Source organism: Amblyomma americanum, unplaced genomic scaffold, assembly GCF_052857255.1.
Source record: "Amblyomma americanum isolate KBUSLIRL-KWMA unplaced genomic scaffold, ASM5285725v1 scaffold_93, whole genome shotgun sequence".
Classification (NCBI taxonomy): Eukaryota; Metazoa; Arthropoda; class Arachnida; order Ixodida; family Ixodidae; genus Amblyomma; species Amblyomma americanum.
The window spans coordinates 236,615-247,356 of record NW_027526565.1 but is presented as its reverse complement, the minus strand read 5'-3'; the positions used below and the strand labels follow the sequence as shown (position 1 = coordinate 247,356).

General features: G+C 47.4%; 1 protein-coding gene across 1 annotated transcript; it reads left to right on the top strand.

Annotated features, from left to right (window-relative positions):
- The first annotated feature begins 1,312 nt into the window (after positions 1 to 1,312).
- LOC144112408 (uncharacterized) lies at positions 1,313 to 1,837 on the top strand. Its single transcript, XM_077645247.1, has one exon. It carries the CDS (start codon positions 1,313 to 1,315, stop codon positions 1,835 to 1,837), a length of 525 nt encoding a protein of 174 aa, XP_077501373.1.
- Positions 1,838 to 10,742: the final 8,905 nt, after the last annotated feature.

The window sequence follows — 10,742 nt, the reverse complement described above, 5'->3', positions numbered from 1 at the left end:
AGCATTTCTTCCTTCGGGATTACATACATGTGATTGACGGCAAAGAAATCCGGCTTCCTCGAGGCAAGCCTGCCCTAGCTCCAGATGCGGTGCCGACACTGCTACCAGGTCTGTCTAAGTACCTCTCGAAGCCTTCTTCTAAACCGAGGGCAGAAAGAAAGCGCCCCGAGGTCGCTGCACCAGGACCCAGAAAGAAATCTCGGCTGTCTCGTTGTGATGAGCACGAAAACGAAAACTCGGACAGGAGCTCCAACTCGATCGGTGACTTCAAACAAGCTGAGCAAGTCGTGCAATCAGGCGATCTTCATTTCATCGCTGAGAATGTAACAGTACCGAAGTTGTGCACGAGGCTGAACACAGCGGATCTTGATACTCTGCTATATGCAACAACACACGCCAGCAAGACACCGTTTACTGTATTCCATGAAAAATTGGTGTGGTTCAGCTCGGATGGGGCAAGTGGAATTGTGGCCAAATGCTATTTCAATGGAAAAGAAAAGGAATGCAGAGGAATTACCTACCTTTATGAGGCAGGAGATATTCTAAAAAAAGCTGACTGTGCACGGATTTGCGCAGGTGCTATGAGTGCAGAGACGTATCACGAACTGAATGAGATGCTGACCTTCAAGATGAAAAACACGCTGAATCTTCTCAACAGCAAAATCTTTAGCAAGTTCTGCCTTGGTGTAGTCACAGCTGAAGGTAAGTGCTTCTTTTATCATAAAGCGCACGTTTCAGTTATTTTTTTGAGCAGATCGAAGACGTGCTATGTCGGCGTATTATTTAAAGAATTTCATTCCATTTTTTAATTTCCCGCCATTCGCCACTGGCTGAAGCGATGCCCCGCATCCGCATTTCGTTATTGGCTCAATAACGCCGCTTCAAGCAATGGTGAGGGGAGGGCAATTCAAAACTGGAATGAAATCTGGAAAGATTCGTTATATATACCGGCCCTGTTTTCATATTTAGTACATGGATCAGCAACCAACTTTGTGTATTTTGCTTTTGTTTTGCAGGCGGGATCTGTGTTAGCTGCAGATACCTAAGAAAAGCACTTGTCACCAGAAAGTCAAAGTTAAATACCAAGACCGTGAAAAGGAATTTGTCCCAGCGACTGAGAATTACCAGTCAGAAAACAAAACGGCTCAGTCTACGTTTGAGGAACCTTGCAAGTAAGATAACTGCAATGAAAGAAGAAAACTCCAAAACAAGCGAAGCGACATTCCAGCGTAGAATTGAATCGCTAACCACAAAGCAGCAAGAAGCAGCTCTGCACATGTTTAAAGCATCGAAAAGAAAAAGCAGGAGAGGGATGATGTACTCAAAAGCGTGGATCCTACAATGCATTATTATGCAAATGAAAAGCCCGCGGCTCTATGAGCACATGCGCAGGCAAAACATCCTCACTTTACCAAGCAAAGTGACATTGCAGAGGTATCTCAAGTCATACAGGACAGGATTTGGCTTTAACGAAAATGTCCTGAACATTCTGAAGCAAAAGACTTCCACCATGGATATCTTCAAGAGACATGGTGGACTCATTGTGGACGAAATGAAATTATCAGAAAATCTTTGCGTCTCCTCTTCAGGACATATTCAAGGCTTTGTGGACAGGTCAAAGTTTACCCCAAGAAGTGAAATGCACAATGTTGCTGACCACGAGACGGTTATAATGTTTGTGCCATTTGCTGGCAAGTGGACACATATACTTGCATGTTTTGCTACTCGGGGAAACACGAAAGGAGATCTTTTGACAAAAGTCATGCTGGAAGCAGTAATACTGGCAGAAAATGCTGGCCTGTTTGTTGACGTCATTGCCTCTGATGGAGCAACTTAAAATCGCAAGATGTGGACAGTAATGGGCATTCAGGCAACTGCATCGAGCACAAAATGCAAAGCACAACATCCCGTTGATGGAAAGGGGTTTCTTCATTTCGTCTCTGACTTTCCGCATCTGGTTAAATGCGTAAGAAATGGACTTCTGCACTCAGCCTTCAATACGCCAGCCGGACATGTAAGTGCTCAAGCATATTCAAGCATTCCACTAAGAAAATATTTATTGCTTAGAGAAAATTGGATACTTTCGTTGTCGGTGAAAGAACGTGCGTGCTATTTAACTGTTTAAAATGCTGCACGTTGTCTGTTGCAATGCCACATCGGATTCTTGCTCGCTTTGTTTATCTCAATACAGTATAGAGAGCAGAAATTTTTTTGTTATCTTATTTGTTTCAGGTGTCTATCTATCCAGTTCGAGAAGCCTTAAAACTAGATGGCTCCAACGTGACGCTCCAGGCCATACCAGGCATCACTGCACGCCACACACAGCCGAACAACTTCGAAAAAATGAGAGTAACATATCCGTTTCAGCTCTTTGGTGACAGCGTTCTTAATGGCCTCCAGCTGTACAAGAGCGAGATTGAGCACCACTGTGGAAGCATTCAGCCTGTCCTGACTTTTTTTGGGTAAGAAAAAAGTACGACTGCGGGTACTATTCTCCCTAAGTATGTTCCACGTCATTTTCTAATATTATGTTTTGCCTCTTCCAGAGTGATGAGGGACCTTATTGAAATTGTGACGTCTCGATATCCCGCTGAAGTTCTGCGTCCGGATTCCCCTTCTGAGGACAAGTTGCTCTCATCTTTGGCTTACATTTGCGAGTGGGAAGTTCACGCCCACGAGCGTGGTGGTTTCTTGTCCAACTCTACAGCAGTTGGACTTAGGGTCACTATCGGCAGCACACTGTCTCTGATGGACTACCTGGCCCCCCCAAAAATCTAATTTGGAATTTTAGCACAGAAAAATTGACTGCACTATCCGGAACAATCCTGCGGAAGTGCGGCCTCGAGAGCCCGCTCAAAGCGGTTTAAATGCCGCGCTGAAGTGTGCCGCGTGCCCTGGCTTTTAAAAATGGCGGATGCAGTTTGGTGGCCGGTTTGTTTATCGTTGTCTTTGGCGATTTTCTTCATTATGGCGTAATTTTTTTGCTTGCGTGTGTGTATGGCAAGTAAATGGTGCATACTAAAAGATAATAGATTTTTGTAAATATTTACTTTTATAGCAGGTGTGCCGCTAGTGGTGCTCCTGTAGCGTGTTTTGTCTTTGTGTATGTGTGTTTCGCGTGTTTGCATAACTACGGTCGTGATCGCTTCTGCTTCTGTCTCGGATCGCAAACATAGTACTTGCCCAGAAGATGGCACGATCAAAAATGGCAGATGGCAAACGGAGCATAAAGAGAACATTAAAAAATATCCCCTCACTAGCAAGAAGGGCAGTGATAAACCGGCACGATGAAGCCCAAGCTTCACGAAACCTGCCAATTAATCCCACCCTATACAAACGCTACTTGGATGACATCATTTTAATTTGGACTGACACAGAGCAAGAACTCATACATTTTATTGAAAACTTCAACCTCGTCCACCCCAACATATCTTTCCCTTACACGTACTCCCACACTACAATTAACTTCCTAGATGTTGAGATTTCGGTAAACGAAGGCTCACTTACCACCGGTGTATATAGAAAACCGACGAACTGTCGACAACGCCTACACAATTCCAAAGCTGCCATCCTCATTACTCTAAAACAAGCATCCTATACTCTCAGGAACATCGATTTAAAAGAATATGTTCCCAAGATGAAGACTTCGTAAAAATTCCAAATGCATGCGAGAATTCCCCCCCCCCCCCCCCCCCCATTGTCGACGATGTAATAAAAAGGGCACCTAAACTCAACGGAGAGCAAATACTGGAGGGACATCGATACAGTGAGCAAACAGATCGCCGGACAAATCTCTTACTTACCCTCACCAGTAACCCGCCTAACGTAATCAAAATCCTCAGAAAACATTTCGACATTTTCGAACGAAGCGAGCGCCTCTACAAAATTTTCACTGCTCCCCCTCTTGCAGTCTACAGAAGACCAAAAACATTCGAAACATTCTAAATATATTCAAAAACAAACAACAAGCCAGTTTTGAAGTGTCGACCCTATGAAAAAAGTAGATACCAGGTCTGCAAACATATACCAACATCAAGTTGTGCACAGTTTCAGGCTTCAAATGGAAAATTAACGACAACTTTGATTGATTCCTGCAACGTAATATACCTCCTAGAATGCAGTGTGTGCAGTATGCAGTACATTGGGCAGACCGTTAACCCTCTACGAATTCACTTTAATAACCACCGCGTGCATATCTTATCCCTACCCAACCTTCCCTTGTCAAAACACATTAATGACAGAAACCACCCATTTGATGCAATTAAGTTAACAGTCCTGCAGGGTGGGTTCCACAACACCCGAGAAAGAGAGCAACGCGAGACGCGTACTTTATTTACAAATTTGAGAGAATTCCTCACGGCATTAATGAAAGTCTTGTGTATTGACCTCCATCCGTCCCTTGCAGGGCCAGTGCTGACGTTTAGGAGTGCCGGCTTGACAAACATCGGTCGTTTCTTACCAGCGGCACCTTTTTCAAGATTCGCCGCCCATCCGCTTACTCAAAGCTTTTTACCCCCCCACCCCCCCCCCCCCCCCCCCCCATATCTTCCCAGTTCGATGGAACACCTTGCCGAGCGGGGTGCAATTGAAGAACCCTTGCCTAAATGCTCCGCCATTCACAATTACCCCTCACACGACACTTTCCCGAACTCGGATGTTTTGCCGCCTGTTTTCTTTTGTGTGTTTGTGCTTTCATGCACAGTGCACGTGTCTCTAGTTAAGCTAACTGTGCCGCTGATTCCGCCTTGACTATTCGTGCTGAAGAGGCTCCAGGGAAGTCTCCTGCCCTGTCTGCGTTTTATTCTCTTTATTTGTTTACTCGTTTTGGCCAGCGGCGCGCGAGTACATGCATCTATAATTCTTATCTGTTCCGCGATTCCGCCACCGTCTGTTTCTGTACTCGCTGCCGCTCTGCCTTGAGGGGTGCCTATTCACCCCTCCCGCTCCTCGTTTTCCATTTCTTCTTTCTCTTTTTTTTCTGCCCGCTCTCCACGGCTGCTCGACGGGCAGAGGGCTACAGCGCGTTTTTCTTTTTCTCTTTATTTCTCTTTCTCCCTTGTGTAGTACTTTTCTTTTGTGCCCATATTCTTTCCAGGGTTCGATTGCTTGTTGCTCTGTTCATGTGGCAGACATGTGTGCCAATTCCAACTCCTCAAGAAGGGGAGGAAGATCGCTGTAACTTCAGTCTTGAGAATTCTCAGGCTCTCGCTCTATATATGCGCGTGCGTGTGTGTGTGTGTGTGTGTGTGTGTGCGTGTGCCTGTGTGTGTGTGTGTGTGTGTGTGTGTGTGTGTGTGTGTGTGTGTGTGTGTGTGTGTGTGTGTGTGTGTGTGTGTGTGTGTGTGTGTGTGTGTGTGTGTGTGTGTGTGTGTGTGTGTGTGTGTGTGTGTGTGTGTGTGTGTGTGTGTAAAATTGAGAAACGCTTCATTTAGACAGATTTATTTTGAGTCGACGTCCTTTCTCAAGACTGAAGTTACAGCGATTTTTATAACCAAATACTCCATATCAGCTAATTGTTTAAGCACTGCACTTTCATGCAGCTGTAATAGGCTACGTTGGTCGCATGATCAAAACACCGAATAGCAATGCATTGACGACACCGTGGTGGCGTGGCGTCAACATAGTACGTCGCTGAGGAACAGGCGGGTCATTCCATGGCTGAAACTCGTTACCAATCTGCAGAATGCACATAATCACTGGTTTTTGAACTGTTTGCGTATTTGGTAGAAACGACATGTTTGCTGTTTCGAATGTTCGCACATCGTAGAATAACAGAATATGCTCATTTTTTAAAGCAAAATTTATTGCCCCAGGGCATCAATGATGGGTGAAGGTGTGATGAATGATATAGTAGAGATTAAATGAATGGAAAAAGGTTATGTGATTTGATGAAGTCCAGTAGAGAACGAAGGTACGGTCCCTGCATCCAGGCAATGTATGAAGAAGGGTTGCTTGGTGAAAGACCTGCTATAGTCGGATACAACTTAAGTCTGCAGTGAAGCTCCGCCCATATTCAGGGCCGCTGCACAGAATTACTCCACGGCAAGAAAGTAGTCCGTTGTTAAATCTTTTCTTGCTACCTAAACAAGAAGCAAATCACCAGAAAAAATTGCAAGTTCTAAAATTTTGATAGCTGGCTCGTTTAATAAAGTCAAACATTAAAAAGCTGATTTCGTTTACTGTTGTGATTGACTAGCGGAGTAACACAAGACGCCGCGAACCGTGGCACAGTGCTGACAACTGCTTTTTTTTTAAGTTGTATCCTACTATACCATCAGGTGCCGGATCCTTGTAGGCTTAAGAGCTGGACAGTCCCACAGTAAGTGACGAATGTCGGCCTTAATGTCCTCGTGTTTACATATCGGACACCCTGGCCGAGGAAACAATTCTCGGTACTGGGGCCACTTGCGAGTGATGGCTGGTGTGAGGGCAACCCCGACCCGGATCCTCCTAAGCGCAACCTCCTCTGCACGGGTAAGACCGCGGGGGAGAATTACCGCACACGGAGGGATGAGAGCACGTGTGCGGCGCCGGAGGAGTTCCTTTCTTGATGAAAGGAGGATAAAATTGTCCAAATGAAGGAGCCGAGGCGGTGATTATTTGGGATTCGCAAGGCGGGTCGCTAAATCTGCCTGCCCTTGACAGGTCAGCAGATCCCGTGGGACCCACTCAATACGTACTGGCTGCGGGATGCGTGCCGCGAGCCGGTGGATGTCCTGACATATCGTTGGACAGCGGTTAACACGTCGTAGCAAACAGACAACTTGAAGGGCGTCAGTGCGGATGACAACGCGGGCCGCAGGGAGCATATTTATGTCGGCCACAGAGCAGAGTGCTTCTTGAACGGCAACGAGCTCAGCACAAAGGACGAAGGGGGTTCCGTAAACTGAAACAAAGAGGTTTGATTCAGGGAAGGTCTGCACGGGCAGTAGATAGCTGTTGTTGTTGTACGCTTGCGTCTACGTAGACGACAATGGATCCTTGAGGCAGGCAAACATCTTGTTCCTGAAATTTCTGGCGAAGCAATGATGCCGAATGAGCAGATGTCGACCGGCGATTATCTGTTGGCTTGTTGTCGCTGAGCTGTACAAACTTCCATGGGGGAAGAGCTGGCGTTGGCGGCTGAAGAATGGAGTGGGACGTTGCATAAGTCCTCAGTTCATGCGTGGAGTGCGATATACTGGCCTTAAGGCTGCGCGCTTCACGGCACTGCTGCACCAGCTCATCAATGGTATTGAGCTGCGCATTCTCTTGTAAAGCTATGACCGGTGTGATGCGTGGAAGGCACGTAATGGTCCTCATAGCCTCTCGGTTCACTGCTTCAAGGCGATCCCATTGGGCTCTTGTAAGATGTTGAAACTGGGCTTGATAAACAATACGTGGCTGCAGAACTGCCCTCACCAATTGCCGTGCAACGAACGAGCCTGCGCCACCAGTTTTAGGGGCAATTCTTCTAATCAAACCCAAAGTCTGAATAGCTTGCCTTTTTGCCTGAGAAAGCCATGCAGTCGCTGATCCTGATTGGTGAATCATTAAGCCAAGGATTTTTACAACTCGGACTTTCCTGTAGTGGGGTTCCTGATAGACAAAGGCGGATTGGACTTGCAGCAAGTGTACGGCGTCCCCAGCGGTTGGCGTCTGATGTGTATGTTGTTTTATGCACGGATAGCTGAAGTCCAATGGATGATGCGTAATTACAGGTAACATCCAAGGCAGATTGAAGGGCAGCCTCCTGAGTACGGAGATCTTGGTGAGTACTCCACACCGTGATGACGTCAGCGTACTGAAGAAATTTTATGTCACGGATGTCATGTAAGCGCCAAGCCAGCGGGATGAAAGCAATATTAAATAACGTCGGCGACAATACTGATCCCTGGGGCACGCCGCAGAGAGGAACAAATGATCCGACCGCTTCGCCGCTGAGGCGTATTGCAAATTTTCTGCCTTCCAAAAATGATTGGACAAAACTACGCACTCTCAGAGAGAGATGAAGCATGCCAATGGCGTTCAGAATGGCTGCATGACTGATGTTATCATATGCCTTTTCAACGTCCATTGCTAAAACAGTACGCACATTGCGGCGGCGGGTAGATGACAAAACTGCAGATGCTAAGACAGCGAACCCGTCCTCTGTACCAATATATGGACGAAAGCCGATTTGTGCTGGGTGATAAAAACCGTGCTTCTCTAGCCACCATGATAATCGTGTGGCTAGCATTTTCTCCGCCAGCTTGCACAACGTAGGAGTTAAGGAGATAGGTCGCAAGTTGGCGAGGTCCGTCGGAGGCTTTCCTGGTTTCGGGATAGGAATCACGACAGCGGATTTCCAGCTCTCGGGCACTACGCCATCCAACCATACTTTGTTTATGGTGTCAAGTAATTGAGGTAGTGCAGCGCTACTCAGGTTCTTGACACCTCGTACTGAATATTGCCCGGGCCGACCGCTGTTTTCCGTTTCGCATCATCTATTGCAGCCAGTAACTCAGGCATAGAGAATGGACACGCAATTCCATCTACGTCGACATCAGACAGCATTTGATATACATGCGCTGGGATGCCTGCCATATTTAAACTAGCGGCTGAAGAAGGTACAGCATCGTATTTCGGGAAAAACTTTCGCGCTGCTTCTTTGGCGAAATCATCTGGCGACAAGTTAGCCGCGAAACATGCGGTTGCCGCTGCGTCAGTCGAACGGCGACCGCGTTCCATTGTACGGAATGTTCGCCAGAGAGAGGAATTCGAGGATTTTGCAGAAAATTGTTCGTACCACGCATGCCACTTCCGCCGAGAGAGGTCGCGTTCATATTTGCGTGCCTTAGCTGTAAGATAGTGCAATCGCATTCGTGCCTGCGACGAAGTAGGGTCTCTTGTAGCAGCCAGCTCGGCTTGACGGCGTGCCGCCCTCAAGTTGGCGCGTATCTTACGCTGCAAGCCACTGCGATCGCACGCGCCGCGCAGAGCGATCACCGACTCACCGCTTCAGGAAGAGGCCGCGTGGCGCCGCCACCGTCTCTGGAACGACAGAATGGCTGTTGACCACTTGCCTTAATTGCTTGCCCCCTTGAGCATGGATGGCCTTTCGCGTGCGTCCCGCTTCTCTTGGTTGTCCTTGTGCAAGTCTCGGTGTCTCCTTAAATGCGTTGCTAGGGTTGTTGTACTTGTCGGGGTCTTTAGGACTGCCTTCCATTTAAAAGGGCTGCGAAACACCGCTTGAACGGATGCCGTTTACGCTTCAGATGGATTGTTTATGTTACACAGATGCTGACTCAAAAACAATTACGAGAATCGATGCATAGGAACGGGAGTTATTCAATGAAGAAATTTCAAAATACAAGCAAACAAAATGCTGCCCTCAACTCAATTTTCGCGCAGATTCCCGTTCCCGTTCCCACAACCAGGGCGACCAATCAAAACAACCTATCTTAGCACGTGGCGGAAGTTTGCACCCCATGGTTGCCTGTTCTCTGTAACTCGTTCATGCCTACGCTGGCAGCACCGTTTGCATGGTTACAACAACCATGTGAACGCCCAGCTGACGCAGCGATGCTTCACCGTCACGTTGACGGCGCAGAAGGGAACACTGATCAGTGACGTTCCTTTACTTATGAATCCGAACTCGAGCGCGAGATACTGCGACGGTGTGACAGCCTGCGCAAGATATCAGACACATTTAGCATAGCGCGTACCGCTACTGCTTACCGCCAACCATCAGCCATGGAATGACCCGCCTGTTCCTCAGCGACGTACTATGTTGACGCCACGCCACCGTGGTGTCGTCAATGCATTGCTATTCGGTGTTTTGATCATGCGACCAACGTAGCCTATTATAGCTGCATGAAAGCAGCGCAGTGCTTAAACAATTAGCTGATATGGAGTATTTGGTTATAAAGATCGCTGTAACTTCAGTCTTGAGAAAGGACAGGTTCTGTTCGAAACGTCGACTCAAAATAAATCTGTCTAAATGAAGCGCTTCTCAATTTTACACACACACACACACACACACACACACACACACACACACACACACACACACACACACACACACACACACACACACACACACACACACACACACACACACACACACACACACACACACACACACACACACACACACACACACACACACACACACACACACCACACACACACACACACACACACACACACACGCACACACACACACACACACACACACACACACACACACACAGACAGAGCGAGAGCCTGAGAATTCTCAAGACTGAAGTTACAGCGATCTTCCTCCCCTTCTTAAGGAGTTGGAATTGGCACACATGTCCGCCACATGAACAGAGCAACAAGCAATCGAATGCTGGAAAGAAGATGGGCACAAAAGAAAAGTACTAGGAAAGGGAGAAAGAGAAATAAAGAGAACAAGAAAAACGCGCTGTATCCCTCTGCCCGTCGAGCAGCCGTGGAGAGCGGGCAGAAAAAAAAGAGAAAGAAGAAATGGAAAACGAGGAGCGGGAGGGGTGAATAGGCACCCCTCAAGGCAGAGCGGCGGCGAGTACAGAAACAGACGGTGGCGGAACTGCGGAACAGATAAGAATTATAGATGCATGTACTCGCGCGCCGCTGGCCAAAACGAGTAAACAAATAAAGAGAATAAAACGCAGACAGGGCAGGAGACTTCCCTGGAGCCTCTTCAGCACGAACAGTCAAGGCGGAATCAGCGGCACAGTTAGCCTAACTAGAGACACGTGCACTGTGCATGAAAACAC